General features: G+C 48.6%; 1 protein-coding gene across 1 annotated transcript in view; it reads right to left on the reverse strand.

The window, feature by feature from the left end:
• Positions 1-27,788, reverse strand: part of f5 (coagulation factor V) — a 153,474-nt gene that overhangs the window by 83,280 nt on the left and 42,406 nt on the right. The window contains exons 7-12 of the mRNA XM_038802074.1: positions 23,730-23,886; positions 22,014-22,206; positions 14,011-14,113; positions 9,324-9,526; positions 3,693-3,840; positions 1,248-1,460 (exon numbers count right to left, since the gene is read on the reverse strand). Of these exons, the coding sequence (XP_038658002.1) occupies positions 1,248-1,460; positions 3,693-3,840; positions 9,324-9,526; positions 14,011-14,113; positions 22,014-22,206; positions 23,730-23,886 (1,017 nt within the window). The remainder of the gene's footprint in view (positions 1-1,247; positions 1,461-3,692; positions 3,841-9,323; positions 9,527-14,010; positions 14,114-22,013; positions 22,207-23,729; positions 23,887-27,788) is intronic.

Below are 27,788 nucleotides of genomic sequence, written 5' to 3' on the forward strand. Positions count from 1 at the left end.
CTAGTGGGTCCCTTTTCCAAAGCTAAGTATTGGCCTGTTAGTGTTAGTGATAGCCTAGTGAATAGTATTTTATGCATGAGTAGCGATTGACTGTGTGTATAATAAATGTGTTTTGATTTGAACCTTACTAACTGGTGTATTAAGTTATTGATCAGCACTTGAACTTGAACCTTGTGGTGGTATCATAAAGATACCTGGCGACTCTAGAGCAGGGTGATTAAACAGAGCAAATTAAGTGTAAAGCACACTTAGCAACATTTAGCAACAAGTCGATCAGGTTTGAGGGCTGATTCCATGGTAGTTTTTTTAAGTCGATTAAATTGATGCGACCATCAATTCACTCAAGGACACGAGTAGAAGTAAACTGTGGTTTTAATCGACTTACAACTGAGCCTGCCTGCGATTAGATGAACTGAAGACAGGCTCACAAGCCCGCAGCACTTTATACTTCCGGTTGTGGGAGGAGCCATGGGCGGAGCCATGGGTGGAGCCAAGGGTGGAGCCCTGTACAACCTCCTCATCTCCCCCTGTGAGCAGAGCCACGCAATGGCTCACATACAGAGCCCACAGGGACACAGTGATACACAGTGTGAATTTATATTATACATTCACCACACCCTGTCCTCCACTACGTCCTGCCCGCCTATCACTACTATATTTGCTGATCTACACTGGACTTGCGATCTAAAAAAGTTTAAATTCTTCATCCTCAACTTTAAATTCCTACATTGTCTTGTAGCGCTGTGCCTTTCAATCCCTCTCACCCCAACTTTGGTGCAATTCACTGTGAAACGTTCTCCTTAAACCTCTCTGTAACTTCACTGCTCTAACCACACTTAAGATCCTTCTTAAACACCAGCCTGTTTGACCAGGCATTCAGTCACTTCTCCCAAATATTCCAATCTCACTTACTTGTCCCCCCTGTTAGGGCAGCCCAGTAACTTGGACGTTCTGTGCTCCATTAAGACAGGAATGCAAAAGCAGTATTTTGTTTATTTTCCAAAACAGTCACAAACACAAAATAAGTTTTTGGAGACACAACTTTTGGAAAGGAACTTTTTGTTGTCCATAATATCCTTTGAAACCAACAAGAAAATGATATGCTGAAGAGTGGTGCTGATTTAATGTTAAATCTAAAGAATTACTCTGTGGTCATTGAGTGGTTGCTTGGTTGCTAATTTTTCCTATTGTAAATTACCTGGTGAAATACACTCTGTACAGAATACAGTAGAAATTAAGCTACTCACCCAAACTGTCCATCTGCATGGCTAGAGTTTCACCGATTAAAGGGAAGAGGGGGATCACGTCTTCATTAGTTTTCCTGTGTTTGAAGGTGTGCCCGTGGAAGTAAGCTGCCTGCACGTGATCTTGGGCACCAATACTCGAGATATGCCAGTATGTGACAATTCCTTCACACAACGGTAAAGGTTCCTGGCTGTCGTACACAACACCATTTATGGCTGAAAACGGAATTGTTCAAACGTTAATTTGTTTTAATGCTTCTCAAATGTTTTCCTACTGTGACACCATTTTAGTGCCTCAGTCTTCAGAGGGACCACTGTAAAGAGGTGAGAAAAAGGGAAGGGGGATGCTTCTGTTGGTACAAGGGGGTGGGGGGGGGGGGGGGGGGGGGAGGTGGGGGGGGGGGGGTGCGGGTAGCGGAGGCTTCAGTTGCTGAGAAAGTGGGGAGAGCTTTACTTCTTGATCAGCTCAGGAACTAGAGTTTGGAAAGACCTGCTCTAGAATGCAAAAAGTTTAAATGTGGCTAAAATTACTATTTTATGAAAAAAACCCATGAAGCATCAGGGTGTAAAATGCTCAGTCCTATGGGACTGGCTTGGGTCATGGGTTAGAATCATAGAATTTACAGTGCAGAAGGAGGCCATTCGGCCCATCGAGTCTCCACCGGCCCTTGGAGAGCACCCTACTTAAGCCCACCACTCCACCCTCTCCCCGTAACCCAGTAACCCCAACTAACCTTTTTGGACACTGAGGGACAATTCAGCATGCCCAATCCACTTAACCTGGACATCTTTGGACGGTGGGAGGAAACTGGAGCACCTGGGGAAAGCGTGCAGACTCCACAGACAGTGACCCAAGCTGGGAATTGAACTCAGGATCCTGGAGCTGTGAAGCAACAGTGCTAACCAGTGTTGGTTAATCATTTGTTGTTTGTAATCCAAGGTTGCCGCAGTGTTTTTGTTTGTCTGGATCTTAAATTTGAATGATGGCAGTGGAGTCTTATTTCTCCGAATTCTCAAACCACTAAGATAAATAAATTGGTCAAGTATAAAATGAAAGAGGAAGAAGGGAGATAAACTGAATTAGTCCTTGAAAAGATGTTTTTTGGAGGTTGGGATTGTGTCACCTTGGTGATGCCTGGATAAAAGTAGCTCTAATGTTCATCTAGCCAATGCTATCGGTACTCGAACCTGGGAAAGTTTGATGTTGCCATGGAAATTAGCTGCCAAGAACAAAAAAAAACCTTCATAATCCGTCATTGATATCTGGACATAATGTGCCACTGGAAACTCTTGTTCATTTTTTAGATAAACACCAAGACCCAAAATAAAGGCTTTTGTAGTTTCTCCTTTAAGAGAAGGAAAGCATAAATAAACAAGAGAAAATATAGAGAGGAGGTTGTTCATTGTAGGCAATCATAGAATTTACAATACAGAAGGAGGCCATTCGGTCCATCAAGTCTGCACCGGCCCTTGGAAAGAGCATCCTACTTAAGTCCACGCCTCCAAACCATTCCCGCAATTTCACCCAGCCTTTTGGATACCAAGGGGCAATTTAGCATGGCCAATCCACCTAACCTGGACATTTTTGGACTGTGGCAGGAAACCGGAGCACCTAGAAGAAACCCATGCAGACGGAAGAAGTGCAAACTCCACACAGACAGTCACCCGAGGCCGGAATTGAACCTGGGTCCCTGGAGTTGTGATGCAGTACTGTGCCACCATGGCTAGCATGGTAGCACGGTGGTTAGCAAAGTTGCTTCACAGCTCCAGGGTCCCAGGTTGGATTCCCGGCTTGGGTCACTATCTGTGCGGAGCCTGCGTGTGTCTGCGTGGGTTTCCTCTGGGTGCTCCGGTTTCCTCCCACAGTCCAAAGATGTGCAGGTTAGATGGATTGGCTATGTTAAATTGCCCTTAGTGTCCAAAAAGGGTTAGATGGGGTTACGCCGTTAGGGTGGCGGTATGGGCATAGGTAGGGTGCTCTTTCCAAGGACTGGTGCAGATACGATGGGCCGAATGGTCGCCTTCTCGACTGTAAATTCTATGATGATCTACAACGGTAATGATCTTGTTAGAATTTCTCTGGGAAATCAAGGCAGGGAAATGCAATGGGATCAGATGAATCCAATTGATCGCCAACAACTAGAATCAGCTCAATTGCATGCCCACTGAAGTTGGCTGAGTGCAGCTCCTGTGTAACATAGTACTGTACTGGGGTGAAGAGAATTACAATATTAGGTGCTTCCTTCAAGAGTGACTAGTTTTTCTGCACATTTTAACATGCTCGACTTTGTTGATAATTGCTCTGCATTGACTGGCACATGTTGTACATGGAGCCTATTAAAACCATGTGACACATCTTGGGTCCAGAAACCAGTTACAGATCTAATCGCCTATGAATTTTAATTTCTTAACTTGAAGGGCAAGAAAAACCAGTAGACATCTACTCACTGTACATGATGTTTGATTCATAAAATTCGGGGTCTGTGGGGTCAACACTGGAAGCATTCAGGCATGACTGAATGTTCTCATCAATATACCAACTTTGGTTCTCATCAAATGCTGCAAATATGACGTGTTGCTCTTCATCCACTCTTATCTAAATCAGATAGAATGAAAACCCAGAAGATCTTCAGAGATTCGAGTATGACAGTTTTGAGTGGATTTTCCACTTGGACATGCTCAATGCTGAAGGAACATCAGAGCGAGACATCTACCTTCCAACCTGACCCCACCGTGATTCTGACTCATTTGGTGAGGGTCTTCACCAAAGAAGAGCAAGTTGGGAAATAAAATGCCAGTGTGACATTCTCCTGTAGAGAGGGGAAGGCACCAATAAAGGAGCAGAGAGCCTGAAGAGCCTTTTCCCCAGAAACTTTGGTAAACGTTTGCAAGAGTAGAGTGACATAAAGAGAGGCATTAAAAAAGGGAATGGATCTCACGATTAATCCCTTGGCTTCCAACATTCCCTTCATTAGTATTGGTGCCCCGTCGATCGTGTGCTGTCAATAATCCCCTGTTGGCAGAAATGGTGGTTGGAGGAAATCTGGGTGGAAATTTGTGCCCCTGCCACATCTCACTCCCCTAATCTACATCCATCTATTAACACCTTTCTCCTTGTATAAATAGATCTCTACATCTTTTTTGCAGCTATGTAGCCTGAGCTCATGAAATCCATTTCCCTTTGATTGGGGAAGGGGGGGGGGGGGGGGGCAGGGTGGTGATCAGGTCAGCGATGGTAAGGGCCTGAGATGTGATACAGCCTCCCCAGCCCAAATGTCTTTTATCTTCTAAAATTAGATTCCATAGCAGGTGAAAATCCAACATTGTATCAGTTAAGTAGGGGAAACAACATGACAAAAGACAAGGAGGCCGAAAATCTGTGGCACATCTAATGCAATCTGCCCAAATAGCGACAAATTAGGCGAGTTTGGTAATGGCAAAATCCCACCACTACTTGGCCAGTGTAGATCCTCTACAAACTCAAAACAAAAGGACTGGCACAAGATGGCTTGTGACTGGGGAACAAGAGCCCCAGCTTGTGTGTTAACTTCTTCCCAGTCTAGTGTCACATTGGTGAACTACATGCCAATTGAAATAAGGTATGAACATAGAACAGTACAGCACAGAACAGGCCCTTCGGCCCTCAACGTTGTGCCGAGCCATGATCACCCTACTCAAACCCACTATCCACCCTATACCCGTAACCCAACAACCCCCCCCTTAACCTTACTTTTATTAGGACACTACGGGCAATTTAGCATGGCCAATCCACCTAACCCGCACATCTTTGGACTGTGGGAGGAAACCGGAGCACCCGGAGGAAACCCACGCACACAGGGGGAGGACGTGCAGACTCCACACAGACAGTGACCCAGCCGGGAATCGAACCTGGGACCCTGGAGCTGTGAGGCATTTATGCTAACCACCATGCTACCTTGCTGCCCATCTTGTGCCAGTCCTTTTGTTTTGGGTTTGTAGAGGATCTACACTGGCCAAGTAGTGGTGGGATTTTGCCATTACCAAACTCGCCTAATTTGTCGCTATTTGGGCAGATTGCATTAGATGTGCCACAGATTTTCGGCCTCCTTGTCTTTTGTCATGTTGTTTCCCCTACCTAACTGATACAATGTTGGATTTTCGCCTGCTATGGAAAGTATATTGTCCCTTTGCTACGGATGGCCTATTCATTGCACTGTGCGGTCCCTTTAAGATTGTCGAGTGGCCATGCGTGCGCGCACCTTAATGGTTGCCCCTGCGTGGCTGCCGCAGCTTCAAAGGAATATTGATGCTGTCTACCAAATGGTGAATTTGGGGCCCACCTAGGAGGTGCAGGGCTGGGACTTGTTCTGCAACTTTGAAGATATTTGGAATTTTTGAATTTCAGTCCCTTTTATATAGAGGGCGGAATGGGACCCAATTGATGCGGGCGACCACCACTATTATTCAAGAGGGGAGATCTTGCTCTCATCCTACTTTACCAGTGCCACCACCAAAGAATGTCACTGGGCTCATTTGGTACTTACACCAGGGTTTTGGACCCGTGATATTCTTTACGGTTCTTCAAGAATGCCATAAATCTTTAATTTTGGACATTACTAAATTGCACAGAATTTATGAACATACATCCAATTTTGAAAGAACTTGCTAAGAGCATATATTAATTGCCTGGTGTGATGCTGGCGCATACGGAAAAGTACCAGCTCAATGTTGGAGAGTGTGAAAACACAGAAACACAAGCCGAGGACAAGATCAGGTTGGCTGGGAGAGGATCAGGCTTTGTGATACCTTCTACAGTTACATAGCCCATTGACCTCTTCGCATTCATACATTGGCCATGAGGAACTAATGTTTAGTTGCTGACACATAGAATTGTCCCCCAGCTTCAATTTCTGTCTACTGGAGGAAATGATCAGCAAATGCAAATGAAATTAAGCGGCGGGATTCTCTGTTTATGAGACTTAAGTGTTGACGTCAACGCAGAATCCATGGACTTTCACGCCACAAACACTGGCGCCGCACCTGGATCGATTCTGCTACTGTTGAGGGGCTAGCACAGGTGCCACCCGGAACATTCGATTGTAATGCAACACGGTGCCAGGTTTGTCAGTTTTGCGATTGACACTCAGGAGGCTGACAAGCTGCAGCCGCATATACACACTTCACTCCCCACACACACCATCCCAGCCAACAAGATGGCAGCAAGAAGAGCGGCACCCAGATTCAGCAACGCAGAGCTGGAGACCCCCCTGGATGCTGTGGAGGAGAGGAAGGTGACCCTGTACCCCAGCCCGAGAAGGAGATTGCCGGCTGCCGCCATTCGTCGTGTCTGCGCACAGGTGGCAGAGGCAGTCAGCACCATCGGCAACGTAGACCAGAAGAAACTACACAATCTCCTCAGGGCGGCCAGGGTGAGTAGGCAGCACTGTGCCCCGGCACAAACTGCAGTCCCACACACCCATAACTCTACACATCCCCGCAATCCGGAGGAGGGCCAAACCCTCATTCTGCCCCATATGTCAGTACCCATACCAGGCACCATGGCCGGGTGCCCTGACCACTAAGGACCACCAGCTGCCCACCTCCTGGGCTGCATGCACGGATTGCCTAATACTGACCTTTCCCCTACCCACCAGGAGGAGGCCGTGCACAACCATGGAAGTGAGAGAAGACGGAGAGGGACCGCCAGACCTGCGACCCCTCACCATGGCAGAACAGAGGGCCATGAACGTGGCAGGCAGCCTGGAGGAAAGGAAGGTCACCATGATGGAGCTCAGCCATGGGTGCGGAAGTGAGACTCTGCTTAGCTGTGATTCCCTATAATTCGTGCATCAGCCCCCGCCCCTCAACACCACTTTCATCCTACATCACCTGCACCCCCACATCACTCACACCCCCAGATTGCACACACAGGAGACCCTGGAGCTCGGGTCGGAGGATGACAGTGTTTTTCCACCACAGCTATCTCCAGCACCCTCCACGATACAAGAGACACTCATCTCTTCTGGGCACGTTACTGAAGGGGCTCCTTGGTTACTTTCTGGTCCGCACCACACATTTGGAGGTAGGTATAACCGAGGGAGCAGGTAAACTCCAGGAACGAGCTGCCGGCCAGACAGGTCCCGGGCTTCGGGAACAGAGAGTCCCATCCGTAGTGGAGGTGTAGTCACCGAGCCAGGGACTACATGAGGAGTTGGCGGCGAGCATTCATCACCTGCAGGTGCAGTTGGAGGAGTCCAATCGCGTCCAGCAGCAGGAGGTGGTGCTGACAATGCGTGCCACCCAGGCCAACTCCACATGGGTGGCGTCCACAGTAGAGGCATTGGGGGCGACGGTCATGGCTATGGATCAGCATGTCCAAGGCTGGGGAATTCTGTGCAGACTCTGGTCAAGGCCCAGGACAGGGTAGCCGTCTCAGAGACAACCATGTGCCAGATCCATCTGGACATCGCAGCGGAACTCCTGAGCGTGACCCAGTCCAGCAGGCCATGGCTGGGAATGTCGGCGGCATTGTCCAGGCGCTGGCTGAAATGGCGCAGACACAGAGGGAGGTGGCCCAGTCCCAGAGTGAGATATCGCAATCACTGGCTGATGTGACGTAAACCAAGAACATGGTGGCACAGTGAATGAATGACATGGCGCAGTCCCAGATGGAAATGATCCACTCCCTGTGTACCTTGGCCAGGAGCATGTGGGCCCTGGCCGAGACCAGGTGTTTACTGTACATGCCTTCAGTACACGCATCAATGCCGCTGTCGAGGTGACCCAGAATCGCAATTTGGCATCAAATCGACTCCTGCCATGATTTTGGCACCGGAGCCTATTCTCCACCCAATCGGCGTCGACAAACAGAGAATCCCGCCCAAGATCTTTCAAGATGCAAGTGTAAAACATAAAGTAGATTAAATTTGGCCAATATTCATGACTATTACTCGTTATGATTTAAATGAAGATAAACTGCACATATCACAATAACACTTAGTCATCAATAAAAAGGTTAGATGCCTCTCATTGATAATGCCTTCAGTCTTATGGCATGCGCAACAAATCGGCTGAATGTGTCTAATACTCTCAAAAAAAGGTTTCTCTGCCATTTTCTAATCTTTGTTTGAATGCACATGAAGAGCAATGCTTTGTTCCTCAACATAATAAATGTGTATCTTTCCTAAACAGTACCCTAAAATTCTAGTTGAGGCAAACTTCATTAACCATGTCCACGTTGGAACAACTGTTTTACATGAGTGTTCAACTTTTTTAACATACAATGTCTGTCACCTGCTTTGGAACTGTATCCCCTGACAACAACCAGAAATATTCGCTTCTGAATCTGGCGCAGGCGTCACTCCACTGAGGCAAGTTAGTCCTAATTAGAATCAGTCATTTATGGGTGACGTGGGTGAGTACCTTTAAGAAATGGGTGATTATCAGTGATGTCAGAGTGTGGGTGGAGCTGGGCTGTCTGTCAGCTTTTTGCTTTCGCTTTAGGCTGTTTGCTGCAGAGTGTGTTTTAGTTTCATTTTCAGTGTGGGAGCTGAAGCCAGACCAAGCAGGTGTACTGTTGATCTCTCTGCCATGAAAAGACTATCTCTTGATCATTTGGTGAATTCAGAATTATAAATGTTTTCAGTAGTGACTTTAACCTGATGTGCTTCTGTTAAAGGTTATATTTTTGTAAGTCTTCTGGATGTTAAAAGGACAGTGTAAGCAATACTTAGTGTTGTACTCTTTGAGGGTTGTATTTGAATTAATGGTTGCTACGATGTTCACTGTTTGTTTTAAAAAGGTTAACTTGAGTTCATAGAATAAACATTGTTTTGCCTTAAAAATATGTTTCCATTTCTGCTGTACCGCACCTGTGGAGTGGGACGTGTGCTCCCCATACCACAATCTATTAAAAGTTGTGGGTCAGGTGAACTCCATGATACACTTTGGGGTTCTCTAAACCCTGGCCCATAACAAGAGCCCCACTCATTACAAAAAACAAATACTATCATTTACTATGAGCAATGCCACAGTAAATCCACAAGCATAGATAAAATAAATGATGGGTTTCTAATGGTTAACATGTTAATGCTACTTTACTTGTAAATTCCTGAAATTCAACGATTGACTCTTGCAGATTAGAAGTGGTCCAAAAAGTCCTGTCGCAATGTCCCGTGTAGCATCCACAGCACTATGATACAGTTTTGTTAGGCATCTGGGATCCATGATTGTTGGTCCAACGTCTTCATAAATCTTCCATGTGTAAATGTAGGTTTCATTAGGATTAACTTGATTTGTGGTATCTGCAAAGTTACATTAAATGACTATTGAACACTTCGACCAGGGCAGATACAGGTAGCAATCCTAGCCAACTTAAATACATGGTGCCCCATGAACTATTTGATCATTTCATCTAAATACTTAATTCTGTAATAATTCCAGAATGTTTTCAGCCCTTTTTCTGCAACCATTTCCTCTCAGGCCTGTCTCCAGGTGAACTGAACTTATGGATCTGAGTTTTCTTTATTATATTTTTTTAGTTTTTCCAATTAGGGGGCAATTTAGCGTGGCCAATCCATCTACCCTGCACATCTTTTGGGTTGTGGGGGCTGAGACCCACGCAGACATGGGGAGAAAGTGCAAACTCCACGGGGACGGTGACCTGGGGCTGGGATTGAACCCAGGTCCTCGGCGGCGTGAGGCAGCAGTGCTAACCACTGTGCCGCTCTACTTGTGGATTTGATGATGTTATACCTTTTTGAAACTCAGATTGTGGCTAACACTGCCTTAGAAATGACTCGGTGGGAAATGCAACTAGTCCCTGCACAGGCCTGCCGTAATAAAGACACAGAGAAGAATGCATTTACATTTTCAAAAGCTTTGTTAGTCAAATTCATTTTTGCCTCAGATTATTCTTGGTAGAATCTCAGTATGAACCGCTTTCCCAGTTCCAATACACTTTGATGTGCAGTTCTTGTTTTAATAAAGACTATTTTCATTGTGCAGAGGCTTACAAGCTACACAGAGAGTAGAAGAATATCCACCTGATGTAAACTAGTTATGTTAACCCAAATGAAGAACCATATTATTCTCCAGAGTATGTAATGAAGAAGTCACACGGAGTTCATCTCTGTAGTTCAGTAGATAAATTCCCATCTTTGAACAATCCACTTGTCACTCCTCATTTCCTGACACAGTAGATAGTATACCTTCTTTTGGCCTCTGGGACAGGAGTTTGATTTCAACCTAGAATGAAAGTTTCTCAATTTTGCTGGCTACAAGAGAACTATGTAAAACAGAATAAGGAAGTCTCGATCCAGTTCCTAGTGATCATTGCCTGCAGCACACATTTGCCCGTGGCAATTTTAATGTGAAGGGCCACAAGGATGCCTGATATTAAAAACAGAGAATAGTCACACTAGCACAGTGAGAGCATTCTCCTGTCACTGTAGTTGCATTGTAGAGTAGCAAAGATTCAGTTTCTCCCTCTGCCCAGGGGCCCTCCTGAGTGGGTGCTTGCTCCATGTCTGCCGAGGCCTGTGCCTGTTTCGATACTCATCAATCCCTGTGTTCCTTTTCTGTCCTGCGCTTCCCCCCGTTGTCCCTTCCCCCACCCCACCCCTTAACCCTGGTTCCTCTGCCCCCCCCCCCTGTATTCTCCCTCCCCCCCATTCTGCCCTGTCCTCGCCCCGATTGGCCAGGTGCTCCCTCTCCCCTGAGAGGTGCGCCGCAGCCTCCCTTACTCTCTCACTTTCCGTGCTAGTCCTCCTTGCTAGTACGGTGGCTCCCCTCCCAGTGCTTGTCTAGCCCTGGCCCTGTTTTACCCACCCCTTATCTCGCCCCTTTGCCTGCTTTCCATATCCTCGCTCCCCTTCCCCTGTTCCCCCTCATCACATTGAGGGAAGAGACGGACCTGAAAACGAGGCAGCACAGTCCTGCGTTAAAGCATAGAAACATAGTTTGTATAATTGTCTCTGTTTGCGGTCCATCCTCTGCTCTCGGTCTCTTTCCTCTTCTGTCCCTGCCACTTTTTTTAAATTAAAAATCTAGAGTACCCAATTCATTTTTTCCAATTAAGGGGCAATTTAGTGTGGCCAATCCGACTACCCTGCACATCTTTGGGTTGTGGGGGTGAAACCCACGCAAACACGGGGAGAATGTGCAAACTCCACGCAAGACAGTGACCCAGAGCCGGGATCGAACCTGGGACCTCGGCGCCATGAGGCAGCAGTGCTATTCACTCCTGCCACTTTCAGCGCTGCCGTGCCTGCTCTCCCTCAAGGTTGTTTGTTTTAACAAACTCACCGGCCTGTTGAGTTTCAACGGGGTGTTGAAATAGTGTTCTTTACCCTTATACGTCACCCAGAGTCTGGCCGGGAATAACATGCCGAAGCACACCCCACTTTGAGAGAGCGCCGAGTTTGCTCTATTAAATTTGGCCCTCTTTTTTGCCAGGTCCGCCCCAATGTCCTGGTACTACCCTGATTCTACGCCCTTCCCACGAGCATGATTTAGTCTGGCGGACCCACTTGAAGCTCCCCGGTTTTGGTGCTGGTCAAAGTGACCTGTGTGCTCTGGAGGGTTTGGAAAGTCCTCCTTCCCCACTAGCTTGCCCAGCATTTGGGTGATGTAGCCTGTTGGATCCCTTCCTTCTATCCCCTCTTTCAGACCCACTATTTGGATGTTTTGCCATCTGGACCTGTTTTCTTGGTCCTCCACTTTCCCTTTTAGGCTCCCCTGGCCCACAACCAACCTCTTCACCTCGGTTTCCAGAGCCACAATCCAGGTCCAGGATCGTTCTTTCCTGGGCCTCCACCTTCCGTCCCAGGCCTTCTATCGTGCGCTGCATGGTGTTTAGCGCTTCCGACATCACCTGCTTCATCACCACATGGAGCTCCAACCTGATCGCTTCCTTCATTGCGTTCAGTTCCTTTTTTAATACGGTCCTCCATTCGTCCCGCTGTGTTTGGGGGGGAGGCAGGGGATTGTCGTATCCTGCTCCTGACCCGCCGTTCAGTTCGCTGATCTTTCCCCCTCCTGGTTCGCCTGGGTCTCCGCCTCGCCTTGTGGGGCCACCTGTCCGTTTGACCGCTGATCCTGCCCCTTTCCTTCACTGCTACTTCTAATTTCTCGCCGTCCCCTCGGTCTATTGTTCGCAGGCATTTTCTTCTCCTGTGCTCGGTGGGTGTTGTTGGTTTTTTAGGCCGAAATCTCTGATAAATTAACTATGTTGGGTTTGTTTGGGAGGAGAGCCACCTGATGTGCGTCCGCTCAGCCACACATCACTGCCACCGGAATGTGATTTCTGATCTTAAACATCAACTGGATCTATCCTATTGAATCGTCTCCAATTTCAAATCAGCAATAGGAGCCTACACTGTAGTTGAGCTGCTAGTTAACGGTCACTGAGATGATCATGTGTGAGGTATGAGGCACAGAAACAATTGATTACTAATCGGGATGCAAAAGTGTGATCCCGTTGATTCTTCCACTTTACTAAAATTATTCCACTAGAAGTTAAAACCACTGTAAGCCAAGAAATGAGCCATACATACAGGTTGATATAACTCATCCATAAGACAACTCCAAATGGGAAAGTAACAAGCTTCTTCATTTCTTCTATCACAGAGTCAAACTTGACACCAAGCACAGTCCTTCAATGTTATTCTTAATTTAAAAGTATTATCGCAGGGTTAGTTGTGAATCTGATGGTGAGTTTCATTAATAGTGTCCATGAATTGTGAAAATAATTGTGGGCTGTTACTTTCCTGTAGTTGTTTTTTTTAGCTTTTTGCCTTGAGTTGTAGCAATGTTCAAAATAAAACTTTTTTAAAAAGAACAGATTTTTCCGAATTTATTTGGGTTCTTTTGGTCAAATTTCCCTCGTTGATTTTGCCATATTTAATGCAAAACTTTGAAAGAAAGATGGAGGAAAGTTTTTTTTAAAATTAGCTATTTTAAGGTCCTTCAGAATTAACTGTAGCTTGCAGGCCTCGACTAACGTTATTACCTGAACCTGGCTATAACAAAATAGACTATATAGTGTGACAATTTGGGCGGTATTCTCTCCCCCCATGCCGGGTGGAAGAATCGCCGGAGCACCGTGCGAGTCGTGCCACGCCGCCCCGACACCCGCACACAATTCTCCCAAACCCTGAAGCCAGCGCCGCGAGAATCGCGCCGGGCCGCTCGGAGAATCACCGCAAACAGTGAGCGGCGATTCTCCGGCCCAGATGGGCCGAGCGGCCGCTCCGACATGACAGGATCCCGCCGGCGCCGTCCACCCCTGGTCACTGTCAGCGGGAACTTTGCGGGAACGTTGGGGTGGCGGTCTGTGTGTGGGGGGGGCTCCTTCACCAGGGGTGGGGCCTCCGATCGGGTCTGGCCCGCGATCAGGGGGCCCACCAATCGGCGGGCCTGCCTCCCCCCCCCCCCCCCGGGCCTCCTCCTTCCACGGCCGGCCCCAAAACACGGCGCCATGTTGGCGAGGGGCCGGCGTGCATAAGAAGTTCCCCGTGCATGCACAGGAATGAGCTGCCCCAACTGCGCATCCGCGGGTTGGCGCTGCACCTATTTGGCACCGTGTAAGGAGGCTGGAGCGGCATGAACTGCTCCAGTGCCGTGCTGGCCCCCACAGGTCGTGCCCGGGCCCTGTTCGCGCTGTCGTGAAACGCGATGGCGCGGGCACTTAGTCCCGGGAGCGGAGAATCCCGCCCAATATTTTGACGTCAAACATTCTTAATTCCAGATGATTATGCTGTAAAGAATTTAAATAAAACCAATTTACCTGTGGAATTCCCAGGGTAGGTAGTACCTTCATTCTGCTTATCAACTGTTATACCATGAGGGTAGATACTGTAGGGGCGACTTGCAAAATTCTTAAAATGTATCTGCAAATAAAAACATAAGGACAATCATTAAAATAAATTGTTAACTATTACATTGCCTTTGAGGGAGAAAACAGATCTGGGGGACACAGTTTAAAAATAAGGGGTCTCCCATTTGAGTCGAACAAATGAACTAAGAGAAGGAGCAGGCAATTCTGCCCCTTGAGCCCACTCCTCCCTTCAATACGATCATGGCTGATTTCATCTCAACCTCAACTCCACTTTCCCGACCATTTTTAATAACCCTTCAACCCATTACTAATTTAAAATCTTTCTATCTCCTCCTTAAATTTACTCAATGTCCCAGCATCCACCACACTCTAGGGTAGTGGATTCCGCAGGTGTGACCCTTTGAGATAATTAATTTCTTCTCATCTCTGTTTTAAATCTGCTACCCCATATTCTTAAACTATGACTGCAATAAAGTTATTGTTAAAATCCCCCAGTTGCCACACTACTGCGCCTTTCGGGTACACCGAGGAAGAATTCAGAATGTCCAATTCACCTAACATGCACGACTTGTGGGAGGAAACCGGAGCACTCGGAGGAAACCCACTCAGACATGGGGAGAACGTGCAGACTCTGCACAAATAGTGACCCAAGCAGGGAATCGAACCTGGGTCACTGACACTGTGATGCAACAGTGCAAATCACTGTGCTACCGTGCCGCCCAACTGGTCTACAGTTTCCTACTTTCTGCCTCCCTCCCTTTTTGAATATGGGCGTTACATTAACATTTTTCCAATCCATATGAAACTTTCCCGATTCCAGGGAATTTTGGAATATTATAACCAATAGATCCACTATCTCCACTGACACTTCCTTTAAGACCCTAGGATGTAGGCCATCAGACCCCGAGGACTTGTCTGCCTTCAATCCCAATAGTTTGTTTAGCATTTTTTTCCTTTTGATGGTGATTGTTCTGACCTTCTACCTCAGTATTACCTGTTACGATTGGGATGGTGTTCGTGTTCTCCACCGTGAAAACGGAGGCAAAATATTGATTTAGCCTCTCAGCCATTTCTGTGTTCCCCACTATTAACTCACCGATTTCATCCGCCAAGGGACCAATGTTCACTTTAGCTACTCTTTTCCTTTTTATATGCTTGGCGGAGATTTTGCTTTCCTTTTCTATATTTTGCGCTAGTTTTCTTTCATAATTTACCTTTGCTCTGTTTATTACTTTTTAGTAATCCTTTGTTTATCTATAAAACTTTCCCAAACTTCCAGCCTGCCACTGGCCTTTGCAATATTGTGTGCCGTAGTTTTTGTCTTTATGCTATCTTTGACTTCCTTGCTTAGCCATGGATGTTTTTCCCACCCGTACAATCTTTCTTCCTCGAGAATATATTTCAGTTAGGAAGAATTGAATAGCTCGTTAAACATCTGCTGGTGTTCATCAACTGTCCTACTTTTTAGTCTTCCTGCCCAGTCCACTGGGGCCAAATTTGTCCTCGTGCCTATCTTTAACCTTTGTTTAACTTCAGAATGCTAGTGTGGGACTCCAGTTTCTCACCTTCAAACTGTGAATTTTTTTTTCTTTGGGTTGTTAGATGTTGCAGTGCAGTGGATGCGGGGTCACTGACTATTTTTAAGGCAAAGGTAGATACGTTCTTGACCAACGAGGGAGTCAAAGGTTATTGGCGGTAGGTGGGAATTCAGGTCAGCCCTGATTATTGAATGGCGGAGCAAGCTCCAGGGGTGGAATGATCTACTCTTGTTCCATTCCTGATTATGGTGTTCATATGTATCATGACAGGTAGCAGCGCCCAAAGTGGCTTGCAGCAATTCACCAATTTGAGCTCTAGCAGGGTACTTGGGTTGCTGAGGTGCGACCCTGAGAGAAATGACAGTGGTTCCATTGAGCTATCTCAGGAAGACAGCATTTACGCCTCACTCTGCCGATACCTTTACTGTTTCTTGCCAGACAGTCAGTCAGCCAGCCCAGACCACTGACACCAGTGGTGAGGTCCTTCAGGCCCTGAGCTGCTCAAGGCTTTCTTGCAAGGCCATCTGCATCTCTACCACTGAAATTCAGCAATCTTTCCACTAGCCATACTGCAGCTGCAAGGGCAGCAATGGTAAAGCAATCGGGCATAAGGCATTTATAAAGTTGACACATTTAATATTTGTATGAAATATTGGAAGCGTTCTTGCATATGTTGGTGTGGAATTGTTGCTTTGTGATGTCTTTTATGTTAGGATTGAAGACAAAGACAGGGAACAATAGAGGGGAACCAGAGGGGTGGGGGAGGGGAGGCAAGGGAATGACAACTGGAAGGGGGGCATGGGAAACAATAACAAACTTGGCATCTACAGGAGCAGTGAGCAAGGAAAATATGGGCTAAAGACAGGACGAACGGTTGAAGCGGAGGTGAACGCGAGACGACAACGGCAGCGAAAACCGTCCGGGAGAAGCAAGTGACAAACCAGATCCATTCACGTATTGCTCTCTGTGATTGTTTCTCCGGCACCCAAATGTACCTCCCCAGTTTCCCCCGCCTCCACAAACAGATGTATACTTATGTTAAAAATAATATTGCCAATTGTACAGAGTTGCTGTTGTTGAGCTGGTGCATAATACCTTACCAGTTATTTTATTTAAAATTTTTCTTTGTGTGTGTGGGTGTGTTCCCTTCTCTTCTATATATATATATATATATTATTCTGTGTAAATAACATAAATATACTTTGTTCAAAAACCCAATAAAAAACATTTATTAAAAAAAAGGATTGAAGACAAGAGGATGGTCTGTCACAGATGGATAGTAAGTGAGGTCTGCCACAGAGGAATAGTAAGTGAGGTCTGCCACAGAGGAATAGTAAAGTGAAGTCTGTCACAGAGGAATAGTAAGTTAAGTCTGCCACAGAGGAATAGTAAAGTGAAGTCTGTCACAGAGGAATAGTAAGAAGTCGTACAACACCAGGTTAAAGTCCAACAGGTTTGATTCAAACACGAGCTTTCGGAGCGCAGCTCCTTCCTCAGGCGAATGGCGAGGTATGTTCCAGAAACATTTATATAGACAAAGTCAGGGATGCTGGACAATGCTTGGAATGCAGGCATTTTCAGGTAATCAAATCATTACAGATCCAGGGAGAAGGATAATCACAGGTTAAAGAGGTGTAAATTGTCTCAAACCCGAACAGTTGGTAGGATTTTGCAAGTCCAGGCCTGATGGTGGGGGGTGGATGTAATGCGACATGAATCTAAGATCCCTGTTGAGGCCACACTCATGTGTGCGGAACTTAGCTATAAGTTTTTGCTCGGCAATTCTGCGTTGTCGCGTGTCCTGAAGACCGCCTTGGAGAACGCTTACCCGGAGATCAGAGGGTGGCATTTGAGGCGTCTGAGGTGGTGGCTGATAGTGGCGGCAGATATGTGATGGTGAGTGGTAAGCTGCAGGGGGAGAGGGTGGTGTTGGTAAATGTGTATGCCCCAAATTGGGATGATGCCGGTTTCATGAGGCGTATCTTGGGCCGCATTCCTGACCTGGAGGCGGGGGGCCTGACCATGGTGGGGGACTTCAATATGGTGCTGGATCCCCACTGGATCGTTCTAGTTCTAGGACAAGCAGGAGGCCAGCGGGGGCCAAGGTGTTGAGGGGGTTTATGGACCAGATGGGAGGGGTGGATCCCTGGAGGTTTGGGAGGCTGAGGGCTCGGGAGTACTCTTCTTTCTCCCACGTGCACAGGGTTTATTCCCGCATTGATTTTTTGTCCTGAGTAGGGGGCTGGTCCCGAGGGTGGAGGATGCCGAATATTCGGCTGTAGCAATTTTGGACCATGCTCCGCATTGGGTGGATCTGGAAATGGGGGAGGTGCGGGACCAGCGCCCACTTTGGCGTCTGGACGTGGGGTTGTTGGCTGATGAGGAGGTGTGCAGGAGGGTCCGGGGATGTATTGAGAGGTACCTCGAGGCCAATGACACTGGGGAGGTCCGGGTGGGGATGGTGTGGGAGGCTCTGAAGGCAGTGATTAGGGGGGAGCTGATCTCCATCCGAGCCCATAGGGAGAGGGGGAGAGGAGGGAGTGGGAGGGACTGGTGGGGGAGCTGCTGAGTGTAGATAGGAGGTACGTGGAGGCCCCGGAGGAGGGAATTGCTGGGGGAGCGGCGTAGCTTGCAGGCCAAGTTTGATTTATTGACCACCAGAAAGGCGGAGACACAGTGGAGGAAGGCGCAGGGAGCGGTCTATGAGTATGGAGAGCAGGCGAGCAGGATGCTGGCGCATCAGCTTCGCAAGCGGGACGCGGCTAGGGAGATTGGTGGAGTGAAGGATAGGGGTGGGAATGTGGTGCGGCAGGGGGCAGAGTCAATGGGGTCTTTAGGGACTTCTACAGGGAACTGTACCGGTCGGAGCCGCTGGTGGTGGTGGGGGGGAGGAATGAAGAGCTTTTTGGACAGGCTGCGATTTCCAAGGGTGCAGGAAGAGCAGGTGGAGGGACTGGGGGCGCTGATCGAGTTGGAGGAGCTGGTTAGAGGGATTGGCCACATGCAGTCGGGGAAGGCGCCGGGACCGGATGGGTTCCCAGTTGAATTTTATAAAAAATACGCGGACCTGTTGGGCCCCCTGTTGGTTCGGACCTTTAACGAGGCATGGGGGGGGGGGAGTTTTGCCCCCGACGATGCCACGGGCGCTGATTTCCCTGATCCTGAAGCGTGATAAGGACCCCTTGCAGTGTGGATCATATAGGCCAATTTCACTGCTGAATGTGGACGCCAAGTTGCTGGCGAAGATTTTGGCCACTAGAATAGAGGACTGTGTGCCGGGGGTGATATATGAAGATCAGACGGGTTTTGTGAAGGGGAGGCAGCTGAACACTAACGTGCGAAGGCTGCTAAATGCGATAATGATGCCGGCAGCAGGAGAGGCGGAGATTGTGGTGGCATTGGATGCGGAGAAGGCCTTTGATAGGGTTGAGTGGGGGTATTTGTGGGAGGTGTTAGAGAAGTTCGGGTTTGGGGAGGGGTTTATTAAATGGGTGAGGTTGCTGTACGAGGCCCCGATGACGAGTGTAGCGACAAATGGGAGGAGGTCCGAGTACTTCAGGCTCTACCGTGGGACGAGGCAGGGGTGCCCCCTGTCCCTCTTGCTTTTTGCGTTGGCAGTTGAGCCTCTTGCCATGGCTCTCAGGGAGTCGAGGAGGTGGAGGGGTTTGGTGCGAGGTGGGGAGGAGCACCGAGTGTCGCTGTATGCAGACGACTTGCTGCTGTATGTAGCAGACCCGGTGGGGGGAATGCCGGAGGTGATGGAGATTCTTGCTGAGTTTGGGAGTTTCTCGGGCTATAAGTTGAACCTGGGCAAGAGCGAGCTGTTTGTTGTACACCCGGGAGATCAGGAGGAGGGGATTGGTAGGCTCCCGCTAAAGAGGGCAGTGAGGAGTTTTAGGTACCTGGGGGTTCAGGTGGCTAGGAGTTGGGGGACTTTGCATAAGCTTAATTTTACTAGGTTGGTGGAGCAGATGGAGGAGGAGTTTAAAAGGTGGGACATGCTGCCGCTGTCGTTGGCGGGTAGAGTACAGTCCATTAAAATGACGGTGCTCCCGAGGTTTTTGTTTTTGTTACAGTGCCTCCCCATTTTCATTCCGAGGGCCTTTTTTAGGAGGGTGAATAGCAGCATTCTGGGATTTGTTTGGGCGCACGGGACTCCGAGGATGAGGAGGCTCTTTTTGGAGCGGGGCAGGGATAGAGGGGGGCTGGCGCTGCCCAACCTCTCTGGGTACTATTGGGCGGCTAACGTCTCGATGGTACGTAAGTGGGTAATGGATGGGGAGGGGGCAGCATGGAAACAGATGGAGATGGCGTCCTGTGGAGGCACGAGCCCGAAGGCACTGGTAAAGGCGCCGTTGCTGCTCCCTCCAACGAGGTACACTACGAGCCCGGTGGTGGCGGCTACCCTCAAGATTTGGGGGCAGTAGAGGCGACACAGGGGGGAAGTGGGGGGCTCGGTGGAGGCCCCGCTGCGGGGGAACCACCAGTTTGTCCCAGGGAACATTGATGGCGGGTTCCTGGGGTGGCACAGGGCGGGCATAAGGAAGTTGGGAGACCTGTTCATTGACGGGAGGTTTGCGAGCCCGGGTGAGCTGGAGGAGAAGTTTGAGCTCCCCGGGGAATATGTTCAGGTACCTTCAGGTCAAGGCGTTTGCTAGGCAGCAGGTGGAGGGGTTCCCTTTGCTGCCCCCGAGGGGGGTAAGGGATAGGGTGCTTTCGGAGGTGTGGGTCGGGGATGGGAAGGTGTCTGACATCTACCAGGTGATGCAGGAGGTGGAGGAGGCGTCGGTAGAGGAGCTGAAGGCTAAGTGGGAAGTGGAGCTGGGGGAGCAGATTGAGATGGGGACATGGGCGGACGCCCTGGAGAGGGTGAACTCCTCCTCTTCATGTGCAAGGCTTAGCCTCATCCAGTTCAAGGTACTGCACAGGGCTCATATGTCCGGGACGAGGATGAGCTGGTTTTGTGGGGATGAGGACAGGTGCATTAGGTGTTCGGGGAGCCCAGCGAACCATGCCCATATGTTTTGGGCATGCCCGACACTGGGGGAATTCTGGCAGGGGGTGGCGAGGATGGTGTCGAGGGTGGTAGGGCCCAGGGTCAAGCCAGGCTGGGGACTCGCGATATTTGGGGTTGGGGGGATCCGGGAGTGCAGGAGGCGAAAGAGGCCGGTGTTTTGGCCTTTGCGTCCCTAGTAGCCCAGCGGAGGATCTTGTTGCAATGGAAAGATGCGAGACCCCCAAGCGTGGAGACCTGGATCAATGACATGGCGGGATTCATTAAGCTGGAGAAGGTCAAATTCGCCCTGAGGGTCGGTACAAGGGTTCTTTAGGCGGTGGCAGCCTTTCCTCGACTTTCTGGCTCAAAGATAGGGAACTGGGTCAGCGGCAGCAGCAATCTGGGGGGAGGGGGGGAAAAACCGGGTGGGGGGGGGGGGAGTTTCAGGGGGGCATTGTTTATGTTAATTTAATTTATTGTTAATTTATTTTGTTGTTTATTGGGTTGGGGGGGTGGGGAGGTTCGTTCTATGCGTTGTTATGGGTGCCGGGGGGGGGGGGGGTTTATTATTGTTATTGTTATTATTATTATTGTTCTGTTGTTATACATTTTTCAAAAATCTCAATAAAAATTATTTTAAAAAAAGAAAGGGCATTAATTAGAGTAGAGAGGTCAAAGGTGGCAGACCAGGCATCACATCAGCTTTAAACACTGGCTAATGTAATGACATACTTAGTATACGCTGCATACTTTAGGTGCAGGCATGTAACACCCGGCTAACACTCTCAACAAGATGGCATTCTGGGGGGGCCCATGCCAGAAGTGGACTGGAATGGTGCAGATGTCAGCTTTTTGATAAAACCACACCCGCAGCACCAAAGGTACTCATTGGAGTCTAACTTTGCAGCCTATAGTTCTTAATTGTTCCAGTACAAAATACTGTTTGCTTTCAATTAATTAATGGATTTTCCCACCCCATTGTGGTGGGATCCACCATGTGAGATTTGGCCAGAAGCCCCATGACTTTCAGTGGGGCCGGGCAATCCTGGCAGCGGGCAGGGCGGGAAAAACACACCCAAGGTGTGTGGGTGTGAGAGAGGGAGAGAGAGAGACAGACAGAATGCAAAAGACAAAAAGAAAAAGATGAAAAGCAAAAGAAAGTGAGAATTGTGTATCTTTTTTTAACTAAAAGATTGGACAGCAGACTGATTCTCTCAATTCTACGTATTTCTGCCATGATTATATCGTGAACTGGGGCATTCTTGTCTGCCTGGTGTGCCTACGGTGTATGAATGTGTATCTTTAGTTTAAGGTTGCATTTCCAAAAACAATCCAAACATACCCTAGAAGATGAACACTGTTAACATCCAAGGCGATAGTTAATTAACCACATAAGCAGCTTTATTTAAATTACGTACCTTAATTATATCTCTGACTTCAGCTCTTATAACAGGAACCCCAATTGTATTTTCTAAAATAGAAACTGGCTCTCCTTCTGCTGGTTTTTTAAGCACAGTGAACGTTTCATCTGTGTATTCCACATATATTGCCTTTTTATATATTTTGCCAATGCGATTTGGTCCAGACTCCAAATATTTGGCTTTATATTCGCTAAGGACAATAAGAGTAGAATTAAAATTAGGAATGATCCGTGGGAAAGAAAATTTCCGAACCTATTGTTTGATTGGCAGCTCTAATTATAAGTGCTTTGCCCATGTTCGGTTGAAGTTGTAGTTTTGGGCTCTGCTATGTAGCAAGTCGCTACTAATACTCATATCTACTCAGTTGCATGACCTTAGGCCATTCTATCACTTCAAGAAAGATTTTTGTTCTGCATTTTGTGGAGGGGTTCACACTGGTCACCATCCATAATTTGGAGAGATCAATTAAATAACCAACTACTCAAACTGAAAGCAAACATTTGTAACTAAAGCTTCACTGCAACACGCCTGAAGAGAAATCACCCACCAACAGAAATCCCACCCATTTCACTGAATTACTCATCAAACACAGCCAGAAGACATCTACTGAGACCACCCTATTGTTTGAAGAATAACTTGCTGGTGATTACACTGCAGTTGAGGTGGCATCCTGCCATGGGTAATTCCACTGGAGGGAGAAATCAAGTCACTGCCCCCACAGGCCAGTAAACCACCCCCTTGTTAAGGCAAAACTTTGACGCTGTTTCCACATTCTTACTGAAGCAAAAATATAGGATTCTCCGTCGGCGAGATCCTCTGGTTCGCCGGCAGCGCACCCATGCTCGCGGATTTCCCGATGACGTGGGGGTGGTCACAATGGGAGACCCCATTGGCCGGCTGCTGGGACGGAGGATCTTGCTGCCAGCTGCACCAGAAAACAGGTCTGGCGGGATGGAGAATCCTGGCCCTAACATCTGGGCACACATTCCACCTCACAAAGCATCTTGGCCTCCAGCAAGGCAATTGTACTCAGATGACTCCCATTCAGACAACCTGCCCCTCCACTGTCTCTTCATCTCCTCGTTTCACTTGTTCCATCCTTTGCACTTCCCTCCCCTCATCAACTTTCTGTGTCTCACCATTCTACTCCCTTTCTGGTACTTCCACCCTCTGGTCTCTCCTTGTGCCCTCACTCCATTCTTCTTTTTCTCCCTCAACTCATCCACAATCTCCCTCTCCAATTTCCAACCCTTCCTTTGCTTCCTCCCAACTGACTGTTCTCCCTAACCTCTATTACCATTATACCTCTGCCTTCTAACACCGGACCTGAATGACTGGGTTTACTTTCCTAAATGCAACACTGTGGGAGACCGACCAATATGTTCAATTTTAGCATTACTGAACAAATCTTCCATTTAGCAATAACAATGGCATTCTTGAAGGTTTCAAGAAACAGATGAGCTGAGGAAGGAATGGAGATAAACAAGTTGCAGAGTTGGAAGGAGAGAATACTTCTCTACTTCTTTCTGTAGTGAATTTAGAGGGAAAGGCTACAAGTGAGAACAATATTTTTGCAATCTTTTGCCACTCATAGTTGCCAAATATAGGCAGGTGCACACAAAGAAAAATGTGTAAAACATTAGAAAAACCTCATCATTAACTTACAGAAGAAAAGCTACAAACCATCCATCCATTTCGATGTAATTATTCTACCTGTCTATGTAGTTTTGAACATCAGGAGCATAATCCCACAGAATTTCTTCAGCTGCAATAAAGTATTTGCGAAAATTTCCTCTCTGTGTGCTTGGCTTCGACCTTGGCATCTCCTCGGAGTTACATTTTTCTATGTTGAGGTATCCATATAATCCAGCTGTTTCATGTCAGAATACAAGAATGCAATTGTGTATTGTTAACAATCAAATTTAAGAGTTCATCTTGGCGGAACATAAAATTACACTGGTGTAGATGTCATGAGAGAGACTGAAGCTCATTTACTCATCTTTCCATCTCAACTGAATGGGAGGAAGGTACTAGGAAAAGTTCTAAATTAAGACCATGCATTACTTTTTCAAATTACCAAATGTCCCAGAAGCATTTTGTCCTCTTTAGCAATAACCGCACGTAATAATAAATATGGACACATGTAGATCCAAAAAATAAACAACCACAACTGAGCAGCTGAGCAAATTGGGCCCATACTCTCTGACATTTAGAAGAATGATTCACATTGAAACAGTTAAGATTCTGAATGGGACTTGATAAGGCAGACACAGAGTTGTTTTTCCCCTGGTTGGAGAATCTAAAACACTGAGGCATATTATCAGGATAAGGGAATGATAGTTTATAGGGGGCGATTCTCCAAAATGGAGCGCAAGTGTTCGCGCTGTCGTGAACGGCGTCGCATTTCACGACGGCGCGAAACGGGCATGGGGACAACCGATTCTGTCCACCAAAGGAGGCCAGCGCAGCGCTGGAGCGGTTCACGCCACTCCAGCCTCCCTCCCCGGCACCAAATGGGCGCCACGCCAACCTGCGCATGCGCAGTTGGGCCGCTTCAACCTGCACATGCGCGGGGGACTTCTTCTGCGCGCCGGTCCCGACTCAACATGGCGTTGGTGTTCAGGGGCCGGCCACGCAGGAAAGTAGGCCCGGAGGGGGAGAGGCCGCCCCGCCGATTTGGTGGGCCCCGATCATGGGGCAGACCCCATCGGAGGCCCCCCCCCGGTGAAGGATCGGTTTTCCCTGCCCCACAGGCCGCCCCCTAGCTCTTCGCGCAGAGTCCCCGCCGGCAGCGACCGCATCCGCACGGTGCTCGGCCCATTTGGGCCGGAGAATCGGCAGCCCCGCCAATTCCAGCGGCCCGCGGCCGGCGCCGCGTCATACGCGCCGGCGCAAATGGCGGCGATTGTCCGCACCTCGGAGAATTGCGCGCCGGCATCGGGGGTTCGTGGCGCGGTTGCTGCGATTCTCCGGCCTGGAGCAGGACTCGGAGAATCGCCCCCAGAGTTGTTTTTCCCCTGGTTGGAGAATCTAAAACACTTGAGACATAGGGCGCGATTCTCCGCAAATGCGGAGAGTCATGAAGGCTGCAGTGAAACCGGCCGTGTTTCCCGGCAGCCTCCGCGCCCCCTCCCGGGACCCGATTCTGCTCCCCGGTCGGGGATAGCAGCGGGGCCCAGTGAACCTCGGCATTGCAGGCTTAGTGACCGTCGCTAAGCCCGCCCGCCAAAGTTAACGGCGGCTGACGCGCACGATGACGTCAGCCGCGCATGCGCAGATTGGACGGCTCCAACCCGCGCACGCGCGGATGACGTCATCACGCATACGCGTGAACCCGCGCATGCGTGGGCCGGTATGCCCCTCAGCCGCCCCGCGGACTGATCCAGCGGGGCGGCGGAGGAACAAAGAGTGCGCGGGGTTCGGACCCGCTGCCTGCGATCGGTGCCCATGGCACCCTTGGCACGGCCATGCCAATCGGTGCCATGGTTACCCAGAACGGCACTTTGCGGCCGTTTTCACGAACGGTGAGAGCAGGTGTGGGAAATCGGCCCATCGGCTAGGGGAGAATCGCTGCTCGCCGTAAAAAAATGGCGAGCAGCAATTCGTGTCGGGGGGCGGGCGTGGGGAGGGGAGAATAGCGGGAGGTCGGGAAAAATGTCGTGAAGGCCCACCCGCTATTCTCCGACCCGTCGTGGGGGGCGGAGAATCGCGCCCATAGTATCAGGATAAGGGAATGATAGTTTAGGACTGAGATGATGAGAATTTTTTTTATTCAAAGGGTTTTGAATCTTTGGAATTCTGTACCCAAGAAGGTTACAAATGCTCCATTGATGACTACACTTATAGAATCATAGAATAGTTCCAGCACAGGAGGCCATTTGATCCATCATATTTGTATTGGCTCTCTGAAAGAGCAAATCATCTAATCATCTAGCCCCACTCCCCTGACAATCCTCCTCATAGCCTTGCAATTTTCTTCTCGTCAAACAATGAGACAACTCTATTTTGAAGGCTTTAATCCTAGCTCAGTGGGCTAGACAGCAGGTTTGTAATGCAGAACAAGGCCAGCAGCGGGGGTTAAATTCCCGTACCAGCTTACCCGAACAGGCGCCGGAATGTGGCGACCAGGGGCTTTTCACAGTAACTTCATACTTGCGACAATAAAAGATTATTATTATTATTACATTCAGGCAGGCATCTCAGATCCTCGCTGAAAAAAAAATGTTTTTCCTCATATTCTTTTGCCTGTCATCTTAAATTGGTGTCCTCTGGTTCTCAATCTTTCAGCTAACAGGGATAGTTTCTCCCCACCTACTGTGCCCAGACCCCTCATGATTTTGACACCTTTATCAAATCTCAACTTAATTGTCTTTTGTCCGAAGAAAACAGCTCCACAGCTTTTCCAATTAATCCAAATGACTGAAATTCCCCATCCCTGGGAACACTCTTGTGAATCTTTTCTACACCCTCTCTAATGCCTTCACGTCTTTCCTAAAGTGTGGTGCTCAGAACTAGACACAATACTCTAGTTGAGGCTGAACCAGTGTCTGCTGCTCCTATTTCTTCTTCTCTTTTTGTTCTTTCTTAAAAAAAACTAGAATACACAGCAACATAGAACATAGAACAGTACAGCACAGAACAAGCCCTTGGGCCCTCGATGTTGTCCATGATTCAAAATATGATCCAGGTGGCTAGGAAGTGAGTGCAGGTACTGGTAAATGGGCCATGTGATTTGATATGCAATTGGCAAATTCCAAAAGATCACATTTCATGCTTTAAAGTGCATAAATAACAACTAGCAGCCAGGGAAAGGCTTGAAACAGGCCTCAGATGGATGGAAAAACAGCAAAGAATAAAGGAATAGCAGTGTAACTACAACAGTTAGCCTCAGGAAAAAAAGGCACCAGAAAGCAATGTTGGGTTAGAGGTCCCCACTGCAGTGAATAGAGTGATGCACGATCAATTGCACAATGACTAAGGTTGGGTCCAACTGTGGCTTTATTGCAGTCAGATGTGTGGCCTCCTGCTGCAGCTGGCGAAATGGCAGATCAATGGAGGACACGCATATTTATACTCCTCCTACTGGACGGAGTCAGCCTGCAGGGGCTACCGGTGAAGCTGTAATCCAGGTCCTACCTTACACCCCCTAATACAGGTGCACACAGTGGTTCACCACATTCATCCCCTGCTAAAAATGAGTCCAGCAGGGGTGGTGTGGAACTATATACAGTGTTGAGAATTATGTACAGTGTCTTAGAAAAGAAGTGGGGGAGGAACAAATGTCCATTTTGACGGTCCGGTGCCCGTTAGAGGTTCAGTCGATCCGGTGCTTTGACAATCCGCTGGGAGCGACGTAACGGAGGCGGCGATGTCGGTGCTGGCGGTGCCAGTGACACTGCTGTCGGTGCTGGTGCTGGCCTGCTGTCGGGTGACTCCGGGAGTGTGCCGAAATCCTCTTCGTCCTCTTGCGTGGCCAGGGGAAGGAGGTGTGGGCCTGGTGGGGTTAATGTTGGGAGCGCCGGGGGAGTGGAGGATGGCGCCTGGGTGGGGAAGTGTATTTGGTTGGAACCTGACGGTGCCAGGTCCCTGAGGGAGACAGTATCTTGGTGGCCGTCGGGGAACTCCACGTAGGCATACTGTGGGTTGGCGTGGAGCAAGTGTACCCTGGCCACAAATGGGTCCGCCTTGTGGAGTCGGACGTGCCTACGGAGCAGGTCCTGGAGCTGCGAGCCAAGTCGGGCGCGACACCCCGGATGTGGACTTCCTGGGGAA

Source organism: Scyliorhinus canicula, chromosome 7, assembly GCF_902713615.1.
Source record: "Scyliorhinus canicula chromosome 7, sScyCan1.1, whole genome shotgun sequence".
NCBI classification, from domain to species: Eukaryota; Metazoa; Chordata; class Chondrichthyes; order Carcharhiniformes; family Scyliorhinidae; genus Scyliorhinus; species Scyliorhinus canicula.